General features: G+C 31.5%; 2 protein-coding genes and 1 pseudogene across 2 annotated transcripts; 1 reads left to right on the forward strand and 2 right to left on the reverse strand.

The window, feature by feature from the left end:
* Window positions 1–2,448: 2,448 nt before the first annotated feature.
* LOC130936761 (glycine-rich cell wall structural protein 1.8-like) lies at window positions 2,449–3,559 on the forward strand (annotated as a pseudogene).
* A 9,681-nt stretch (window positions 3,560–13,240) lies between these two features.
* On the reverse strand, window positions 13,241–17,794 carry LOC130936385 (probable ADP-ribosylation factor GTPase-activating protein AGD8). Its single transcript, XM_057866451.1, has 7 exons — window positions 17,450–17,794; window positions 17,199–17,317; window positions 15,415–15,853; window positions 15,011–15,268; window positions 14,145–14,270; window positions 13,715–13,816; window positions 13,241–13,558 (listed from the first exon to the last, which is right to left on the reverse strand). The coding sequence occupies exons 1-7, from the start codon at window positions 17,519–17,521 to the stop codon at window positions 13,451–13,453; spliced, it is 1,224 nt and encodes a 407-aa protein (XP_057722434.1). The 5' UTR covers window positions 17,522–17,794; the 3' UTR covers window positions 13,241–13,450.
* Window positions 17,795–19,658: 1,864 nt separating this feature from the next.
* LOC130975075 (glycine-rich cell wall structural protein 1.8-like) lies at window positions 19,659–20,093 on the reverse strand. Its single transcript, XM_057899907.1, has one exon. The coding sequence runs from the start codon at window positions 20,091–20,093 to the stop codon at window positions 19,659–19,661; it is 435 nt and encodes a 144-aa protein (XP_057755890.1).
* Window positions 20,094–23,439: the final 3,346 nt, after the last annotated feature.

A 23,439-nucleotide genomic window follows, 5' to 3' on the forward strand; every position in this document is an offset into this window, starting at 1 on the left:
AAAAATTTAAAAAATAAGGAATATTTCTCTTATAAAAAAACAAAGCTGATAAATTTTGGTTAGCAAAGTCAACAAAATGTAATGGGTTACAGCAAAAGCACACAATAGTGGGTCTCACGTTGCAAAGTGAGTATGTACTTGTATTGAACTAATTCACCAAGTTGTGGGGACAATATATATCATTGGAATTTTAATTTCTTCTAGATAGACATCTTAATTATTAGTTGGAAGCTGAAAAATTGTGTAACCAATGTTAGTGTAGCGTTCAGAGGCTATGTTCAAAACTTGAATTTTGCATCAAATTTATTTGAATGATTTTTTTAATATAATTTTTATCTTTAAACGTACGTTTATTTTGAAATAACATTATTTTATATTATTTTATTTTATTTTTAATATTAAAAATTAATTACAAAATTTATTTTTTCAATTATCTTTTTTATTTTCTTTTTTTTATACGTACACATTCATTTTTATTTTATTTTTTAATTATCTTTCTTCACTTTTTTTATCTTTTCTACATACAAGGTCATTTTTATTTTATTTTTCAACTATTCTTTTTCATTTTTTATCTTCATTTTATTTTATGCATCTTATTGTTATTTTTGTTTAATTTTATAAACTTATTTACCTTTTATTATTATAGTTTATTTTTTGATTATTTATTATTATAGTTTATAATTATTAGACATTATCAATTATATGTATATATATTTAATATTATGTGTAATTTATTATAATATATATATATATATATATATATATATATATATAATATTTAAGATAATATTTATATAAAAATATATTATAATTTAAAATTCTGTGATATAAAAATTGTTAAAATAATAATATTAAAAATTTAATCTAATTTTTATTTTTTTAGTAATTTTATATTTAAAAGTGATTTTGATTATTTTTATTTAAATAATATTTTATCAATTATAATTACTTTTGAATTAAAGTATCCAAATATAAATTACATTGAAACAAACTCAATTTTAATCAAAATCAATTTTTGTATAATCAAATTGAATTTAATTCTATTTTATAAAAACTAAACCAAATACACACTTAGTATTTGAGATAATATAAAGTTAGGCGGTAAAGAGAAACGTTTGTATATATATTAATAAATATTTATGTTTTTTTAATTAATTTTGCGTCATTCATATACAGTATTAGTAATTATTTGAAAAATATAGTGTAATATTAATGTACAAGACTGTATTCGGAGATTCAGAATGTAGCTTGCTTAGTTGATGATGGATTGGGTTTTCGTCAGTTCGATGGGATGACGAAGATGGATTCAAAGAATGTGGAGTGGTACCTATAAAGATATTATAATGTTCTATTAAAGAATTAAAAAAATAAAGAATAAGTAATGTATAAAGTTGAATAATTATACTTGGAGAGTGACTAAATTCTCTCCTATAGAAGGTGTAAGTTATCTTATTTTTGAAAGAATTTTTTGCTGTTTCTGTATTTAATGGATTTGTTTGAATTTAGGAATTTATTTCATAGACCGAGTTATTGAGGACTTATGGGATTCGAGAAGTCAATTCTGTAACAATTAATGAAAAGAAGACACTTAAATAAAGACGTTAAACTGTTAAAGAACATTTTAAATAATTAAAATTTAATATATATAATTAATTAAATTATATTATTTTTATTAAAATTAGATCAGATAAATTAATTTGACTAAATAATTAATAAATTACATTTTGAATTAGTCTAAATTAATATTTTTTTATAAAAATTAATTATAATATTTTTATTATAAAAAATAATTAAAATATTTTTGTATATATATTTTTTAGAAAGCTTAAATTTTAACTCTTTTTTTATCTGTATGTCGTTATAGAGTTAGAATTTAAAATTTTCTAAATTAAAAAAAATATAATAAAAATATTTTAGTCATTTTCTATAATAAGATTATTGTAGTCATTTTTTATAAAAAAGAATACCAATTTAAATCGATTCAAGGTTTGGTTTACCAATTTTTTTACCAAATCAATTTATATGATTTAATTTTGACAAAAATAATATAGTTTAATCAATTATATATGTATTAAATTTTAGTTAATAACAAATATCTTTAAAAAAGACGTTTTAAGCATCTTTATCAAAGTGTCTTCCTTAATAAAATATTTATTAGATTTAGAAGTGTAGCACTTCATAAATGTGTCAGAAATGAGCAATAATAATTTTAAATTTATAAGAGGAATATTAAAATATTATCAGAATTAAAAAAATTAAATTAATAATTAAATAATAATAAAAAAATAATAAATTCTATTGTTAAATTTAAAATAATAAAGGATATGAGCTAATAAATTATCTTGTTTTGTAACTCTATGCATGTGCTTAGGCCAGTCATGCATACCCAAAATCTTTTCCTATATATACTCAGCTTCTCAATGTAGGGTTTCATCAACAAGTGATCCAATGGCGAAGTCTAAGGTTCTAAGCATTGTTTTCTTTGTGTTGTTAGGTTTGGGAATATGTTCTGCCGCTAGAACACTCCTAAACTATGGTTCAGACCACTACATTGGTGGTTCTATCCATGGTGATATTGGTGGAGGATATGGTAGTGTAGGTGGTTATGGAGGAGGAGCTGGTGGAGGAGAAGGTGCAGGTGGAGGATATGGTGGTGCTGGTGCTGGTGGACATGGTGGAGGAGGAGGAAGTGGAGGAGGTGGTGGTGCTGAAGGAGGTGGATATGGTGGAGGAGCTGGTAAGGGAGGTGGGGAAGGCTACGGTGGAGCAAGTGGAGGAGGTTATGCTGTGGTGGTGGAGAAGGAGGAGGTGGTGGTGCAGGTGGTGGTGTTGCCGGGGGTGGATATGGAGGAGGAGCTGGCCATGGTAAGGGTGGTGGAGAAGGGTATGGTGGTCGTGGAGAAAATGGTGGAGGTTATGCTGGAGGCGGTGGTGGAGGTAGTGGTGGAGGAGGTGGTGCAGGGGGTAGTAGTGGTGGATATGGAGGAGGGGCAGGTAAAGGTGGTGGGGAAGGCTATGGTGAAGGTGGAGCAAATGGGGGTGGTTATGGCGGTGGTGCCGGAGGTGGTAGTGGTGGAGGAGGAGGAGGTGGTGCTGGAGGCTATGGAGGAGGCAAGGGAGGTGGAGCTGGTGGTGGATATGGTGGAGCATCTGGTGGAGGATATGGAGGCGGAGGAGGAAGTGGTGGAGGTGGTGGCGGCGGTGCTGGTGGAGCACATGGGGGTGGATATGGTATTGGTGGAGGAGCCGGTGGAGGATATGGTGGTGGAGGTGCCAGTGGAGGTGGTGGAGGCGGTGGTTCTGGTGGTGGCTATGGCGGTGGTGGGGCACATGGAGGAGGATATGGTGGTGGTGCCGGTGGCGGAGAAGGTGGTGGCCACGGTGGATATAATTAAGCTCCTCTAACCATAGTATTAACAAGAATAAGGTACGGGTAGAGGATGCTTCAATATAATATTACACTTCCTAAATTTTAATTTACCTATTACATGCATGATTCAAAATGGATGTAACGCTGTGAAGGACATTATATATCAATTTATTATTGTAAAATGCTTAATGCATTATTCCATTTCCTTTCGACTCTCATCAAAACATTATATATATAGCACTTAACTAAGCAAATTAAAGCAATGGTGATTTGGATTTTCACTAAAAAAAATTAGAAAGTGAAAAGTAATCCATAAAAAGAACGAGTAATCAAGTTAAGATGATTTGATAAGATTCACATGTAATGGGAATTGTTCACATGCACAATATATAATCACATTGGTTGAACGTAAAAGGGAAGTGTTCGTTTGGGCAGGCTAATGAAATAATAACTATATTAGATCTTTTTCTAAATATTGCTTTACTTTTAAAATTATTCACGCATTTTAATTGCATACAATAATACATGGACTACATATGGAAAGAACTCAATTTTTTAAAGTGTGAAACACCACAGTTTTCCTTATATAAATATATACCTGCTACATTTGTATATATATATTTTTTATTTTATCTTGATATTAAAAGTGATTGATAAAATATGAAAGATAAAAAATTACTTTTTATACTAAAAAAATTACACAAAAAATTATATAAATATCATTTTTCATAGATAAAACAAATCTACACAAATCAATAAATCCAAACTACCCTTATTATTCATTTTCACTTTAATTTGGATTCTATATCATTACACCTCACTTTTGGATGAAAAAAAAATCATGACTCAGACTCAGTGGTAGATCATATGAACTAAGGGGAACCATAACTCCAAAGTCAACAATTGTTTATATAATAAACTTCCCCAAAAAGAATATATGATCAATTATCACAGTTAATTCATTCATGCTTGTAGATATATTATTTTTACTGAATCACATGGTGAAAAATTCAAGGTGTAAAATAATCAACAACAATATCTAAGATTAGATTAAATTATGTTGCAAATCATGAATGATTGAGATGAATCTCTAGGAAGAAGAATTTGAAATAATAATTAACGAAATGATATCAACTATACCTGTGGATCATCCAACCTATGCCAATTATTTTCATCAGTGCATACATAGCAATAGTAATGCCCTGTCACATAAACCAGAATGAACAACAATTGCATATATAGATCATATTTAAATATTACCTGTCACATAAAAAAGGTACAAAATCAGCAAGAACATGACAACATTCACATAAAAATAAATAGAGTCAGCTAGAAAAGAGTATATAATGTAAGAAATCGCAATTATTAAGCTTACATTTTCCTAATTCTGGGAGGAGGTATAAGACTGTAGATTCAAGTCAAATTTGTAATAGACATACTTATCAATCTTTCTGGCCGTGTTGCTTGTTTGGTCCTTCTTAATCCTCTTCAAATGGAATACTGCAATCTGAGGTGTTTCATTCAACAAAAGTTGCTTCTCCTTAAAAACCTGTTCTCCACATTTAACTTTTTGATCATCAATCATTTCCACCCTGGTGAATGAATCAAGTGCACGCTCAACTGTTTTCACATCTTTTATCTCTAAACTCAGGTCAGTTAGCGGGTCGTATGTATTAGAAACATAACGACACTTACAACACCGCAGCTGAAGACAAAGCATAACAATCATGCATTAAGATTTATTCACAGCCATAAAAGGGTCGAAAACAATTACACCAAAGTATTGTATGATCATAGAGTATAAAGATAAAAATGCAATTTGGGGATGTTTGTAAGCATAACATCCAAATGCTATTGTATGATGATAGATTTTAAAGAGAAAATTACAGTTCTAAGTGATCATACCAAAGTGCAATTCTGACATACCTTACTAAATTTTTCCTCCAAAGACTCTGTCGGGCAAGATTAGCATCCTCATCTGGTAAACACTTTTTAATCTTATCAAAGGTAGCATGCATGAATTCATGAGCATCACCTGCTTGCCCTTTTCAAAATTAGGTGAAAAAGCTGTAAAAAGGATAGTCATTGATTCACAAACATTTCAAAGACTAATTTAACTAATCAACAACACAGTGGATTATAAAACACAGTATCCTAGTTTTACAATCATTACAATTCAATGGAAAAGAATAAATAAAAATTGAAAAAAAATAAAAAGAATACTGCTCAACTTGTGAACAAACCTTGAAGGTTTAAAAGGAGATCTGGGAGTATATAACGAAGAATCGATGTTTTCGCACAGTGCACACAAATAGCACAGTAGCTACTCTCAGAATGATAATTACTTCCTAAAATCTCACATTATTCAAGACTTCAAAATCTAATAATAAAGATTGATTTTGCTACTACATGGACAATGCCATTGTTAGAGAATAAATTAGAATCAATATTAAATCAATTAATATTATTTATATTTATATAATATATCTGTATATTAATTATAGAATTGTATATTTTTATTATTCTGATTCTTTTAGTATTTATATATACTCCTTATACATTATATTTTTTCACATTGACTAAATAATACACTAAAACCCTTTCTTTAGATTGCTCTCTTATTTCTAACATGGTATCAAGAGCATAGATAGTTTTTTTCTCTATGGATATTAGTTCATAGCTCCTTTGGTTTGTTCCCTCCAGCATTATTTTTGTCCGTGTTTTTTGATCCCTTTCCGATGCCTTAGTTCGTCACCGCCGCCATCATCGTCTTCGTCTCGTCGTTTTTGTATACTTTTTGTCCGTGTTTTTGGTGAGCTTTTTTCGTCTGTTTTCTCATTTTCGACCCCGAATTTACAGTTTTTCTCTCATCTCTTTGATCTTTGTGCCTACTATTATGGAAAAGTCAGATGTTTTTGCTGCCAAAAACAGAAAGGATAAATTCTGTCGAAACTGTAACTGTTCTAGGAAACTCTTCTCAGACTCTCCTTCTGTTGAATGTCACAAATGTCAACAGAAAGGTCAAAGAACATTTTATTACTGCTTGTCCTACTCGCCTACCACGTCTTGGTCACTTCGAGTATCATTCTCATCCCAGTTTCTCTCTCTGATATTGTGTCTATTCTTAAGCATCTTCTCTCCCTTTCTGGTAATACTCTTGTTGTTTTTTCGACTCCACCAGGTAATTCTAAATGGTATTTTGACTCCGGTTGCTTTAATCACATGTCTCCTTTGCGTCATTTTTTCTCGGCTTTGTCTACCACTACAAATGCACCTTTTGTCAATATTGCTAATAGTTCTCTCTTGCACGCAACACACAGGGGTTCTATCTCCCAGTTAACTCTCAATCTCCCCTGATACTTATTATATTCTCAAATTGAACTTCAATCTTATTTGTGTTGGTCAACTTGTTGATCTCGGTTTTGATGTCACTTTTTTTCTTTTTGGTTGTCGTGTACAGGATTGTCGGACGAGACAAATTATCGGGACTGGACGTAAGGTCAAAAGGTTGTTTGAACTCGAGAATCTTCATATTTCTCCTATGCCAAATCTCTGTGCTGCTTCTTCTCCATCTACCCTTCACTTATGGCATCAACGTCTTACCCACAACTTCTTAGAAAAATTGCATCTTCTTGTATCTCAGGGTGTTTTGGATCAGGTTCCTAATGAGTCTTTTGATTGCATTTATTGTCAAACTGCCAAACAACCTGCTTTATCTTTTCACAATAATTTCTTTCTTACTTGCTCTCCTTTTGATCTTCTCCACTCTGATGTTTGGGGCCCCACTCCCACCGCTTCTATGGGAGGAGGTTGATACTTTGTCGTTTTTATTGAGGATTATTCACACTTTACTTGGATTTTTTTATGACTAATCGCCATGAGTTACCTCAAATTTATATTAACTTTGCCATTATGATTAAAACTCAAATTTTCAAGGTCATTAAGGTTTTTCGATGCAATAATATTATGGAATACCGTGATTCCAAACTTTTAACCTTTCTTGCAGAATAGGGTACTTTATCTGAGTTTTCTTGTCCTAGCACGTCTCAACAAAATGGATGAGTTTAACGCAAACACCGTCACATTTTTTACTCTATTCATGCAATGCTTCTTCCTTCTTCGTGTCCTGAGCGTACTTAGGGTGAAGCTATTCTTACTACTGTTTATGTAGTCAATAGACTTCCTTCTTCTATTCTTGGTAACTTTACTCCCTTTGAGCGTCTTTATCATAGCTCTCCATATTATAGTTCTCTTTGAGTTTTCGGTTATGTCTGTTTTTTTTTCACCCTCATGAACATAGTAAACTTGAACCTCGAGCTCGTATTTGTTGTTTTCTTGGTAATGGAACTAAACACAAAGGTTATAGTTATTGGAATCCTCTCTCAAAACGTATTTGTATATCTCGTCATGTTGTCTTTTGGGAGCATCACATGTTTTCTCGATTCTCCTCCTTTGAGTCCATTCCTCCTACTTCGTCACCTTTTTTTTACTAATTTCAATGTTGATCTTTTTTCCTAGTGATGATTCTATAGGTTCTATCTCGAGTCACCCTCTACAGCCTCTTGTTCTTCCGCCTTCTCCATCTCCCGATGGTGACCAGACGACGATCCTGCTCCTACCATCATGCCTCCTCCTTCCACTTGTTCTTCTAGGGTAAGAAATCCACCTTCTCATCTTCTTGATTATCATTATTTTTCTATTATTCTTCATCAACATGAACCTAAGTCATTCAAAGAAGCCTCCATAAATTCAAATTGACAACAAACAATGCAGGAAGAAATACAGGCACTTGAAAAAGCACACACTTGGGATTTGGTTAATCCCCCTTCTAATAAAAAAGTTGTGAAAAGTAGATGGGTATACAAGATCAAGACTTGCTCTGATGGTTCTATTGACCGTTATAAGGCACGATTGGTTGCTCAAAGTTGTATGCAATAGTATGGTATTAACTATGAATAGACGTTTGTTCCTGTTGCTCGTCTCACATCTGTTCGAGCTCTTCTTGCCATTGTTGTGATAAAAAATGGTCTCTCGGTTAGATGGACGTGAAGAATGCATTTCTTAATGGAATTTAAAAAAGAAGGTCTATATGAAACCCCCTCCGGGTTATCCTTGTCCCTCTAGCAAAGTCTGTCTCCTTCGCAAGACACTTTACGGTCTTAAGCAAGTTCCTCGTGAATGGTTTGACAAGTTTAGCACCACTATATGCAATCTCGGTTTCACTTGCAGCCCTCATGAGAATGCTCTCTTTATTCATAAAAGTGAACGTAGAGTTGTTCTTCTACTTTTGTATGTTGATGACATGATCATTACTGGAGATGATGTTGATGGTATCTCTGATCTTAAAGCCTCCCTTTAGCGTATTTTTGAGATGAAAGATCTTGGTTCTCTCAGTTATTTTCTTGGTCTCGAGGTCATATCCATAATGATGGTATCTATCTCTCTCAAGTTAAATATGCTTCCGATCTTCTTGTTCGAGCCGGTATTACAGATAGTCGCACTGAATCTGTTCCTTTTGAGCCTAATGTTCATTTTATTCCTATGGATGACACTATTTTGGATAATCCTACTCTTTATCGACAGTTAGTTAGAGGACTAGTCTACTTAACTGTCATCTGACCAGACATTGCCTATCTGGTTTATGTTTTTAGCCAGTTCTTATCAGCTCCTCGTACTACTCACTGTGCGGCAGTTCTTCGCTACATCAAAGACACCATATTTCATGATCTTTATTTTTTTGCCCATTCATCTTTATCCCTTCAAGCGTACTCAGATGCTGATTGGGCTAGTAATCCCACTGATCGTCATTCTACTACTGGTTATTGTTTGTTTCTTGGTGACTCTCTCATTTTCTGGCGAGCTAAGAAGCAAATGTTCAATGCTCGATCAAGCACGAAAGTTGAATACCGTGCTCTCACTGACACCACTGCTGAGGTTGTCTCGATTAGTTGGCTTCTCGAAGACTTGGGTACACCGTAGTCATCCTCAACTAATATTTTTTGTGACAATCGCAGTGCTATTCAGATTGCTCATAATGATGTATTTCATGAACACACCAAACACATTGAGATTGATTGTCACTTTGTTCGGAAACACATCCTTGTTGATTCTATTCGTCTAATCGTTGTTGGAACACTGAATCAGACTACTGATATCTTCACGAAGGCTCATCATCCGACTTGTTTTCAGACTTTGGTATCCAAACTCAAGATGGTATCCTTAGCTCCCACTTGAGTTTGAGGGGAGATGTTAGAGAATAAATTAAAATCAATATTAGATCAATTAGTATCATTTATATTTTTTGGTGTTGCTACACATCTGAGTATTTTTTCATCCAAGTTTATCCAAATAGGTCAAACACCAACAAAAATCACTCTCATTAAAAGAGCGTCATTACACACACTTTTTCTTCTTCTCCTCCCCGTGCTTCTTCTTCTTTCAAATACACGCATACGTCCTCTTCTTTTTCTTTCAAATTCATGCATACCTCCTCCGGTCCTCCCCCTCCCCCTTCTCCTTCGCGTACGCAGATTCTTCTTCTTTTTCTCCTCCTCTTTCGTTATTGTCATTACCAGCAACACCAACATTTTGCTAATAGATTATTTTTCAATCGATTTGAATGGAATACAATTGCTAAATTGAATTAAATTGAATTGAATAGACGCAGGTATTCTAAATTGAATTGAATTGATAATTTCTAAATTGTAGACACAGGTGTTTTGAATTTGATTTTATATAATGGATAATATTCTGTTCATTTAGTACTATACAATTGTTTCACCTTAATAACGTGTTCGGTTCATTATGTAGAAAGCTATTCTGAATTTGATTTTATATAATGGATAATGTTCCGTTCATTTAGTACTATACAATTGTTTCATCTTAATAAGTTCATTATGAATTGAATTGAATAGATGCAGGTATTCTAAATTAAATTGATAATCTCTAAATTGCAGACAGATGCGTTTTGAATTTGATTTTATATAATGGATAATTTTTTGTTCATTTAATATTATACAATTATTTCACCTTAATAACGTGTTCGGTTTATTATGCAAAAAGCTGTTTTGAATTTGATTTTATATAATGGATAATGTTCCGTTCATTTAGTACTATACAATTATTTCATCTTAATAACATGTTCAGTTAATTATGAATTGAATTGAATTGAATGGAGGCAAGTGTTCTGAATTGGATTGATAAGAGGAGAAGAAAGAAGAGGAGAAAAAGAAGGAAAGAAGAAAATTCTGCGTGTGCAAATTTGGAAGAAGAAGAAGAAAGAGGAGGAGGAGAAGAAAGAGGGAAGAAGAAGAACCTGCACAAATTTGTAAGAAGGAGAAGAAATACGAGGAGGAGGAAAAGGAAAAGGAGAAAGAAACGGAGAAGAAGCGCGTGATTTGAAAAGTTGTTATAACAAAATAGACTTAGATAGGGATTTTGCTTGGATATAGAGTTTTATTCTATATTTATATAGCATATCTATGTATTAATGGTAAGATTGTATACTTTTATTACTTTAATTCTTTTAGCATCTATATATACTTTCACACAAATCGAATAATACACTAAAACATCTCGTCCAAGATATAATTATATGGGTTGTGATTGTAAGAACGAATTGCATTAACAAATGGCACAGTATGAGTCAAACCATTGTAGGATGGAATTCATGTAGCAAGTCATCCCTTGATTATATATTCCAACAAAATAACCACAAATCAAACTCCATTATGCATGCTTAGAAGTAGGGTTTTTTGTAAATAGGCGCGGCATCGTTGTCCGGAGCATTTCGCAGCATAAGCAAGCATTTTGGCGGTTTTTTTCTCTCTGTCTTTTGATGCTCTTCTTGTTGCGCTTAGCCACCGTGAATGGTGAAGAAAGTAAGTGTCTGTTTCTTTGTGAGAAAGAAGGGAAAAGAGAAAAAGGTTGAAATGGTTTGGAGCGAGAGAGTGAAAATGGTTTTAACAGAAACCGGAGGGAGAGGGGATGTAGATTCACGCATAAAAACAGAGAAGAGATTGAGTTTGTTACGGATATTTGTTTGTAACTCTAAATTGTGGGGAGTTCTCTCTTCTATTGTTCATAAATTAGTTATGTAAATAAATTAAATTGATTTGGAATTTACTCAAGCAGAAACTGTTATAGGATACTGTGATTTCTGAAGGAATTGGATCATGCATAAACGTTATAAGGTCATGTATGAGCTGAACTCTTTGAAAAATAAAATCAGAATATTAAGACATGTTTTTCAAAACTTGCGTGTTGAGTACAGACTATGGCTTAAATAAATAGGAGCATAACAACAACTATGAATGGTGGAACAAGTTGGAGTAAATCACTAAAGAGATCTATTATATAACAATTTGTCATGTCTTTTGTTTGTTGATTTTATTTGAAGTTTATTAGGTATGTCTTGGTTGTTAGATTTTATAATACTTTTGGTATGATTTTATTTGAAGAGCATTATTGTCAACAAATTATAGTACAAACGGGCATAGTATTATTTATGTTAAAAAGGGATGAATTTACAAATAAAAGCTTTTCTCTCTAAATTTGGGTGGAGTATTAATCAACTATTTAAAAAAACAAGCTAAGCTAATTTAACAAGCATCAATTGTGACACACTGAATATTGTAAATCGCTATACCGGTAACCCTTTACATATACTAAAAAATATCTATTTTAAAAAATTACAATTGCATAAATTCCAAACCAATTTAGTTTATTTATGTAATTTGTTCTCGAATTTTTTTGTATTAGAATGAAGGGAAATCATCTCTGTATATTTCTTTTAATATAAAATATATTTTTATCAATTATTTTTAATATAAAAAGTAAGAGATATATAAAAAACAAAATTATTATCCGTATACAATAAATCAATTAATAAACTAGCAGCATATATACATTTGTTGTTTTATATATTCTTACTCTAATATATATATTCTACGTAAATGATTGATTTAATAATTGAATTTTTTGTATACACGAAATATAATTGTATAAAGAGTAAACAGCAATTTATACTTATATTTGATATATTTTTTATTTTATTATATTTTGATATTGTAAGTAAAATTTAGATAGACGTTTATTGTGATATGAGTATATGGTCATAAATATTTTTCTTTTTAAACTCATAAATTAAAAATAATTAAACTATTACAAATAAAAATTTTAAATATTTATTATTGGAATTTTTAGATCAGTTAAATGAACTCTCAACCAAGTTAACGATGTGAGCTTTCTTGCTCATGTTTTCCTATATATTTTGATGTAAATTTCAATTGCAGTTATAAAAGAAATTCGAATTATAGTTAATTGTAATTGAAAATAATGCAATTATCATAACACAATTGGCCAATTGCAGCAGCAGCAATGACTTACAATATTTTGGCGTTTAGGATTTTGTTTAGCAATAACTTTGGTTACTTATTATGGGTCAGCTTAGACCAATATTTACCAACAAATACAATCACATCAATTTCAAGTTGACTAATGAGTTAAACAAGACTCAGCTTCTCAATTAGGGTAAACCAAGTGAGAGTAGTTATAAATCTCACAAATATTCATGGACAACCCTATTTATTTTTCAGGGAGAATAATTTATTGTGATTGTTTACAAGAAATTGCTACTTTGCTGGTTAGAGGCTATTGTAGTGACTAAATCTCAACCTTTAAAAATCTAGTCAACAGTTCAAAACTTCAAATTTGTTGATTTTAAACATACTAAATTTCAACCGAATCTATTTATTATCCACAAACTATTTAATCCCATAAATTTTGAACTTCAATATGTGGATTAAGATGAAGTCACTTTTTTCCGATAGATACAAGATGACACTAATGAGTCTAGCAAAAAGGGGAGGGTGAAGAAAATCTAAAGCGTATTAGCAACCTCAAAACAATACCTTTGACACAATATAAAAACACCAGCCTCTTACAAACCTGAGAATATATATGGTTTCTTTTTCTTTTTCTTTGGTTTCTCAAAGAATTGTATTTTCAACTATTCTATTACCTCCAACGCATACTGACTGGTATTCAAACTCCAAGGATTGTCTTGGATACAAAACATATTTAAAGGATTCGATCTTGAAGATCTGACATCAAATTGGATGCCAGTGAGGTGAGCTTCTTCCCGGTCTCTCCGGCAATGTTTTTAAGCGATGAGATATCTTGCTGCGCCTGTGAAAAGGGGATGAAGGGAAGGGTTGCAGCATCCAATCCAATATTAATAGGGGAAATAACAGGATAACTTAATTATATTTCATCATTTGACATGATGAATGGCACAAATATTGAAGTGTCTAAATATAGTTAAATTTAAGGGTTAAGGAATACCTGGAAAGATAATCGATTGATGAGGTCGCTAGCAGAAACATCAGCTCCAGAATTGGCTCTCGACTCACCAAAAAGATCAGCACTCGAGATGGCACTTGAACCCTGGTGACAACAAGAGGTAAAACATGGTACAGCATCAGCATTGATACCTATTAGTGTAGCCCATAGATCAAAAATAGTTGTCTGGGATTTCTCTGTATATGAATTTTGAGAGCACAAAATAACATTCATACTTTATTCAAAAAACTATGAAATGCAACTTCTCCCTATAGTCTCAATGCTCGAATCAATTTAATATGGGCTATGGCAATCAAGTGAAGAGATACAATATGAAAGAAGCCAAACAATACACTCCAATAAAGGTGTTGGACAATCATAAGTATTAAATAAATGTATGATCTCATACAAGCTTCCATGAAGCTTTACATACCGAAAACTTTGACAAAGTAACCTTAGCATCCACATCAGCAGCACTGTTCTGATCTCCAAAAAACTGGGATGAGGAAATGGATTTTGCATTCGAGAACTTCTTTCTGGCTTCATCTGTTTCCTCAATCTGACAAGAGGCATAGCAAAACAGGATTAGCTGAATGGGAATGGGTATGTTGGTAAAGACACCAAATACATGCTTCAGAGAAGATTGATCACATCTATTGAAGTGCCAAAATCAATAAAATGCAGGTTGACTCCATGGGATCCAATAACCCACCCCCCCCCCCTTTTTTTTTCCAAAAAAAAAAAATTTAAATAGTAGTTGTTAACAGTAGGTACCAGAAATACTTATGTCTTTCAGCCAATGAACATAAGAAAGCTTATGTATAACTAGAGCAGGCAAGAGCAGTCTATGATGGTGTATATTAATGAAACCAGTTACTGGTTGGAACAGTTACTGGTTGGAACATTAACAAACTTAAAACAAGATTGAGCTTTAATAACTCTGAAAGGAATGAACCAGTTACTTGACAATTCCTTCTGCATTACCATTAAGAAATATATGCAACCAGAACACACATAACCCCCTACTGGTTTCATCAATATACAATCATAGTTTTAATGAAATGATTGAAAGTCCCCCTGCTATAACAGCCACCATCAATGACTGCAGTAACTAAATTTTGCTCCATGGATTTGAATCTTTATTAAAACTATGAAGCACCACGGGCCAAGATTCAAACTTTAAAAGGAATCATAAATAAACTTAATATTCTATCAGAAAAACATACATGACTTTTTTTTCCCATTAAGACTGGCTGTTAGTTATACTGGATGTACAAAAGTTGCAGTCATATGGCTTACTTGCACTTTTGAGGAGCTAGGGCCAGATTTCTTTGAAAAGCCACTATCCATTCCGAAGTCAGAAAAAAAGCTTGATGACTTTGGCGGAGCAACATGACCAATTATCTGAGAACCTCCAGAGTTTACCTCAGACGATTGGACATTTTCAACATACTCAAATCGGGAAGTTATAGATGGAGCGAGCACATTATTGTTTGTTGCCAATGGAACTGGAGCAGGTGGTTCTTCCGGCTTCTGTTCATAGAGAGACTCACTTGGCTGCATTTCAACAGGATATGTCAATAAATCAAGTCATGAAATTAATTGAGTAAATGAAATGACACATAAGTTCAAAATTTAAATTCAAATATATCACTTCTATGTTCCAAACACAATCAGAAACTAAAAATTAATTATTTGCATACCTTTTTAGTGAGCTTACGAGCACCAAGTCCTCCAGCTTTCCCAGTTTTTTTGGCACCAATGGGCTTCTTGACCACACTTGACACTACTGTATGTGTATGTGAAGCACGGGGTGAAGAAGTGCTCTCAGGCTTTTCTGGTTTATCTGATGTGTTTTCTTTTGGTGCTCCACTGGTCTGGACTTCGCTAAGTCCATTAGCCCCTTGAGAAGACTGAGAAGCAACAGGTGATAATGACGCAACTCCCTCCTCAGCCATACTTTTAGCTACTTCCTTTGAAAGAAGTTTCCTATACATATCTGCAGCTCTGGATGTATATTTCGCTTCTATTTTGCCATCCTCATTCCAGCCATGCTGTTTAAAGAAAACCTGTGCACGATTGTTTCCTCCAAAGCTCATCATTTTTAGTTGCTCAGGACTCCATGAATCTAAATTTGTAGATCTACATATTAAAGAACATATCAATACTAAGCTATTGATCTTCATCCTTCTTTGAGCTATTCTACTACTTCAACTAATTTGATAACAATTTACTTCAAAGAACAATTAATTTAAAGCAAAGGCACAAAAGCAGAGTATTTGAAGTAAATCATGGAAGTAAATTAGACAGACCTCCATGAAGCTAGGAAGTGTACATCATGAACCCACATTAGATTAAGCTATTTCATATATATACACCCTATAATAACTCTTTGAAAGACAAATGTCGGCTACATGTATAAAAATAGGATAAGGTCGGCTACATGGATTAAAAAGGATAAGGAAAAACAAAATAAAATAAAACAATGGTTTACAAGAGCTTCTCACTCCCTATAAAGAAAAAAGTGCATCATGTGGGCTTTGCTTATTCAGAATGAAGCATCTATTCAATTTTTCCACTTTTAATCCTAATTCTTTGTGGGAGCTCAGCAACCACAACAACATAACAACTTTAAATGATCACCCATCCTTCCAAACTTAAGCTTATTGAGCTACACTCTCTTGTTTATATTCAACAGCATAAAACAAGGCAACATATGATGCTATCAGAGAAAACAAAGATTACATACCCCATACTTAAACCACAAACTCTACATGGAATTTCATACAAGAAGCCATTTGATAATAGCTTGGTCCCACTATAATTTATTATTATTCTTTTATGAGTAGCTTAGATGAATATACTTTAGTTTGTTTCTGAAGATAGAGTCAACAAGTAACATCATGCTATAAGAAAAGCTATCCTCAAATGGAAGTTGCATTCCATAAAAACCAGATGAAACTATGATCTATAGCGCAAACCAAACACCATGCCAACCGATTCTATTGGGGGAAAAAATGTTTCTGTGATAGAAAGCAGGAAGCCAGAAACAAGAACAGAATTTTTTTTATTTTATTTTAATTTTAGACATTATCGAACAGGTCATGCAAACTTCAAAAAATATAATTTTACAAATCCCTGTGAAATATACACAGCTTCAAGGACCACACAGTATCTTCCCATCTTCAAACTACTTCATAAGAAGGGATAAATCTAAAAGTCCAATTTCATTAACTATTCAAGCTTATGCCATACAATTTGAACAAAAATGAAAAATCTCTAAGAGGTGATACAACAACATGAGTTGTACAATATACTACTCCAAATTCATCCACACACATACAATCAGTCAAAACATAGCACTCCCAACACAAAATCAGCTGCATGATCAAAATTGCAAACATTTAAGAAAAATAAAAGTAACAAAGTCATCACAATTTAAACAACAATCAGCTACCAAAAAAAAAAAAGAAGAAAAGAAACTTGCCTCACGAAGCTGATATGCACTCCGAGGCTGCGATGAACAGCGGAGCAATCGATGCATATGAAGACGCCATACGTAACCGACGCCCATGTTGGATTCTTCGCATTGCAATCGAAACACATCTAAAGCCGAAAAAATAAAAAATAAAAAAAATCACAACAATTCAAAATATAGTAGATCTGAACAAAAAATTGAAAAACCTCAAACGAAAAACCTCGAAATTGAAAATTTCTGGAAACCGGAAGTGATCGAACCTTGTTTTCAGACTTGGCCTTGAGCTTTCTGAACACCGTGTTCTTGTCAGTGAAACCTTCGGACGACGCCATTGGAGAAAAGGCGAGAGCGAAAAACGAAGATGATCAAAGTCGAAACGGAATTTAAATTGGAAAATTAATTTTGTTTTTTTACCCTTTTTCTTATAAAACCTTTTTGCTTCAGTTTGAGAGGGTTTGAAATCTCGGGGGTGTTAAAGAAAAAGAAAGAATTAAAAAAAATTTGTGAGTAGAAAGTTGAAACTAGAAACCCCAAATCGGTGTTTTTGTGTGTGTTGAGTGTGCTTGCAATTTTTTTTTTTTTTTGTCTTTGTGTTTTCTCTCGTTTTTCTAATCTTATTTTTTATTTATTTAATTATTTCCTCTTCGTTCGTCTTTAAAAAGTGCTTTCAATAAATGATAACGGAAATGACAGAATTATCCTGAAGAGATATGAAGGATGATGCGTGTGCTAGGGATGGAGCTTGAGGGGTGTTTTCGGGATTCAGTGGACTGTTGCTAGCCCTGAGCTTCTGACAACACACGGCGAATAAAACGTTCTAAAATTACCGGAACGTCGTCGTTTTCTGTTGCAGTGATACTAAATGTTTCATTTAATTCTCAGATCTAGTACTTTTTTTGGGTCGAATTTAATTTTTTAATTTCACGGTTATTTTTTTATCAAATATTTTTTAATTTAAAAAATAAAAAATTAATTCATCACCAATTAAAATTCTATTTAAAATTTATTGTTATTACATATATAAAACGAGATTCGAGTTCTCAACACTAATTTAAACAAATTAATGAACAAATCACTAAATTATTTTAGGTTGTCACATTTTTTTTGTTATTCATGGTATTGACCAATCCAACAAATCAATGACTAATCCGTCACGGATCTAAACTTCATTTAAGGATCTGTCGCTAGAGGTGCCAAACGGGCCTAAATCCGCTGTGTCATCTCGCGTAACCCGCAAAAAAAAAGACGGGTCGGACTGAAAAATTAGGGCCGCCAAGGAGTAAAAGTCTGCCTAACTCGCACCGCTTAAACCGCGGGTTTTGGCAGGCTTTTCCGCCGAGTTTAGTTTTTTTTGTAAGGGAACATTTTTACAATTTTTTTAGCTAAAATTTAACTTTTCTCAACCCAACTTATAAGAGTATAAAGATAAAAATTGAGTGTTTTGAATTATGTTTATGTTACTTTGGAGACAATATTTATAATTATATTTTAGATTATCTTTATTTTGTTTTGGAGACAATATTTATAATTAAGTTTTGGATGAAAACTTAATTTATAATTATGTTTATTAGATATTTATAATTATAAACATTTTAATATTTATGAATATAAAAAATATAATTTTTTTATCTCTTTAGAAATTATAAATTTATTATTATAATTGAGAGTAATCCCATTTTTTGTCAGATTGGGAGTAATATTATAAAGGGGCCAACATTAATATAGACAAGAAGTACCCGAAAGTTAATCTTATGCCTGTTGGGCTTAATGCCCACACTTCATAAAACTGGTTACCTCATGTAGTTAATAGTTATGCTTTTGGTATGCATTCTTTGGGTTTTAGCCCCGTCTAATACCAAAAATAAAAAAATTAAGCCTATGCTACTGGACCCAAGAAAAAAAGAAAATTGTTATTCCAGGCCTGTTAACACAAACTTCGGTTATTTTCATCCCTAATTATTATTACAAATAAAATAAACCAAAAATTTGAATATTTTAAAAGAAATAAAAGCTTATTTAAACTTTTTCTTATATATTTATTTAAGTCAAATTACATCATGTAATTATTTTTTACATTTTTCTTGTATAATTTTTTTTATGGTATAAAAGACAAATATGATATCATTTTTTGTTAATTACTTTTAAATTTAAAAATAAAAGCCATGCGAAAAATATCCACAAAATAATATATATATATCATTTTTTTTTTGCTAATATTCATACAATAGTTTGTGCCATACAATAGTCCTACTCTTCATGTTATTTATCATTAAATATTACAACAGTAGTAAGAGGAGCTATGTATTATTTTTGTACACTGGCTTTTCATAACATAGAAATTTAAGTGCGTTAATTTAACGTGAAGTTAATAATTAAGAGTTTATAAATAATTTAAACACATTTGATTAAATTATGATCTAATAACTCTCAACTATTAACTTCACATGAAATTAATTCGCACATTAATTTTCACTTTTCATAGTATATCCTCAACCTAGTATCAATGGAGGCCGCTCCTCCTCCACCACCATCATGATTACCATCGCCACCAGAGCCACTGCCAGCATAACCACCGCCACTCGCTCCATCTCCGCTACTATCTTTCTCACCTCCTTTATTAGGTGCTTCTGCATATCTGTCATCGTGACTGCCGCCACCACCATCTCCACCGTCACCACCATTACCGCCATTTCCACCACTTCCTCCCTTTCCACCAATTCCCCCGTTTCCACCATGTCCACCACCAGATCCATTACGTCCATGTTTTCCACTTCTTCCATCATGTCCACCTATTCCACCTTTTCCCCCACTTCCACCATTTCCACCGTATCCGCCACCGTATCTTCCACGTAGATACACACCATCATGGATAGCACCACCATCTCCTTCATCGAAATCGAACATGAGGAGTTTTCTAGTAGCATAACATAATCCTAAATTAAAAAACAGGAAAGAACCAATAATGATGAGAGTGGTTTTACATGTTTTCATAGTTTCAGGAGAAGAATTTCTGAAACCCTAGTGCATGTTGAGGTCTTAGGGTCATGAAGGTGCGGCATAAATAGGAAATGATAATTTGGTCACTATATATGGACAATTACATAAATACCCTCCTTAATGAAAAAAAAAATGTTTGATTGTCCATTTCAGCTTTCACCGTAGTATAAAGGATTTGGCCACCATGTTAAGATTGTTAATTTATAATTTTTTTATAAAAAAATAAATTCATTATATATTTATTAAAATAAAGATTTTAATAAGATGGTATTGTTCACTTTGGACCTTTTAAATTTATCTCTCTTTTTCTTTTAAATTTGATTAAGGATTTCCCGTCAATAATACGTCATGCACATATAATTATTGGTATTTTGATTTGGACAAGCAAGGATTTTAACTCCCATATTTAAATACAAGGGATAGAATTGGGAAATTGGGAACCCCATGCATGCCAACTTGTTCTTAAGTGTTAGTGGATGGAACTATTTGTTTTTGGTGCCCCATAATTCTTTAATGTTATTGAATGGAAAATATAGTAGTGCTCCAACTTTTTTCGTGATTCACGCTTTTGTGGGATGCATTGACTTAATAAAGTATAGAAAAAATTTCAAGTATACTGGAGATGCATTGACTTAATAACAGTTAATTTTATAATTCACATCAATAATTAAAACAATTGAAACACTAATATTCTTGGTATACTTAAATTCTTCCTAAAATATAAAAATTTTTTTTTTGGGCTCAAGCTTTGGTCGGAGAACTATTTTGAATATGAAGAACTAAAAAATTTGAATATGATTTGCAACGAAGTAATTAAATTAGGTTGGTCTAATGGTTAATTTACTAGTTTGTTTAAATAAGTGTTGAGAATTTAAATTTCACCTTGTGCAGGCAGCAATTTATTGGCCAGCGACAAACTCTTAAATGAAAATCAATACCGTAACGAATTAGTTCTTAACTTATCGGTTGGCGGATACCGTAGAAAAAAAAGATTTGTAACGAAGTGAATTCCAAAGAAAAAAAAAGAATTACAGATGATTTTCAAACATATGGGGGACAAGCAGAAATTGTCATAACATTTTCCCAAAAAACAAATTTGTTAGGAGAGAAATTTTTTTTTTGTTATTGCATTACCCATAGAAAGATCTTTCCAAAATTTAAAAGAACAAAAATGGGCTTTTTAATAGCCCAAAAAGATTTAGACATATTTTTATTTGCAACTCAACCGAATTGAATTGCATTACCAAATTCTCATGCACTGTTAGCTTTAATTTGTGAGGGTCTCTTAGAAAGAAAACAAAGAGTTGATATTCGAAATTATTCAATACTTAGAACTTTAATAATATAATTAAAAATATTATAGGCGTATCAAAATTTAATTAGTATATATCAAATAAGTTTTGCAGGCTACTAAGTGTATTATTAAGACTGTGTTTAATAAATTCTTATTATAACTACCTTATAATAAGAGGGATTTATTGCTCTTATTACATCATGATCTAAATTGCTACAAATGCTGCGGCTATTGCAACTAATTAATAAACTTACTTTATTAGATTTTGTTGTCTCAAATCTCAAGCCAACAACAACTCACACAATTCTTCTAAGCAAAACATGCCTTAGCAGTTAGCATGTCCCCTTAATATGTTGTTAATAGTATAGTTAAGCATCATGTGACAATAGAAAATAACTTATTTTAACAAATAGTAAGTTGAATATGAATATTCGTTTAACAGAACAAATGTAATTAGATAATTATATAAAGTATTTTATATTATTAGTATATTAAAATTAAATTCTTAAAATTAATTATTTACTTTTTTTTTGGACGTTAATTAAACTTATTATTACTTTATGTATATTTTATTAGATTAACTTATTCTTTTTTCATTAATTTTTAAAAAATAATAAAGTGATTTTTAATTTTTAAATATTAGATGAATTAGTCTTTTATAAAAATAAAAAATATAATAGTGTTTAATATTTTAAAAAAATGATAAATTAATCTTAATTTGTAAAATAGATTGTAGTTAAGAGAACAAATTATTTAAAATGTTAGAGAATAAATAAAAATTTGTTTTTTATTTTATTAGAAATTAATTTGTATAGCATTTTAAAATATTATTAATTAATGTTATTGTTGCTCCTTCTAGTCTCTACAAAATTCATCTCATGCCCTTTTTTTTTTTGGGCGTTGTCTCATGTTCCTTTTTTTTTTTTCATCAAATGAATTGGACAACCTCTAATTCTAAATTCTATAACACATTCATACAACATGAAAGAGCTCATATTCAACCCTTGTCTCGTGTCCTCTTCTTGACCACCATTACTTGTCTTTAACCATGTATGCGAACCTTCCCTTTTTCTTTTTTTTTTTGGGAAATAATGCTAGTATTTAAGAGGATTGTTTTTATATGCTGATGAAAATCCATCATAGTTTCGTTTTAATTTATTACTGTAGTTTAATAGTATAAACCATAGTATTCAAAATTTAGTAGTTTCTAACTAACATAAAATAATCTATTCGAAAACGATGATGATTAAATTCTAGATTCTAAAATAAACTAAATTATTCATGTAAGTCATACATCGTATTTTTATTTCTTACTAGTTAATGGTTAATGTTTAAATTACTCATAAAAAGTTGTACAAGTTAATTTGGTGCTTAAAAAATTTAACATTTTAATTTAGTTTTTAAAAAGTATCAATGTGAATAAATTTGGTTATTTTATTAATTTTTTTTTACATGTCATTATTAAGTTCTATACGAGCCATAACTGATTTATCTTTCACATTGACACTTACAAGTAATATATCAACAGAAAATTAATGAAAAAATTAATTTGACACATATTAATATCTTTTAGAAATTAAATTGAAGTGTTAAATTTTTTACAGGAATAAATTAACTCATTAATAATATTTAAACTTTTAACACTTGTTTTTACTGCACGAGTAAACTAATTATTCAACTAATTTAAATGATTTTTTATTAATTAAATTTTTTATTATTTATAGTATTTTTCAATCTGACAAACTAATAATTAATTTACTGTAAATATGAATTTTATTTAAAGATTTGTTATTAGTCAATAAATTATTACATATACAATATTAGATTCGAACCTTCATATTTATTTAAGTAAATAAATAAATTGTCTATTTCACCAACCTAAATTGATACGACTAAATACACTTTTTCTTTGTGTCTTGCACTAATTCCAAAAGAAAAACTACCCGAATCTCACCCTGC

This window comes from Arachis stenosperma, chromosome 1 (genome assembly GCF_014773155.1).
Source record: "Arachis stenosperma cultivar V10309 chromosome 1, arast.V10309.gnm1.PFL2, whole genome shotgun sequence".
In the NCBI taxonomy this organism is placed as follows: Eukaryota; Viridiplantae; Streptophyta; class Magnoliopsida; order Fabales; family Fabaceae; genus Arachis; species Arachis stenosperma.

Bases quoted from the DNA above. Each gene is read 5' to 3' on its own strand.
- LOC130936385 (XM_057866451.1), bottom strand. From the start codon at position 17,521: ATGGCGTCGTCCGAAGGTTTCACTGACAAGAACACGGTGTTCAGAAAG. The intron at 15,854-17,198 runs GCAAGTTTCTTT...TTTAATATGTAG, and splicing joins GTGCATATCAGCTTCGTGAG to ATCTACAAATTTAGATTCAT. The intron at 14,271-15,010 runs GTAAGCCATATG...GCCTCTTGTCAG, and splicing joins CTAGCTCCTCAAAAGTGCAA to ATTGAGGAAACAGATGAAGC.
- LOC130975075 (XM_057899907.1), bottom strand. From the start codon at position 20,093: ATGTTCGATTTCGATGAAGGAGATGGTGGTGCTATCCATGATGGTGTG.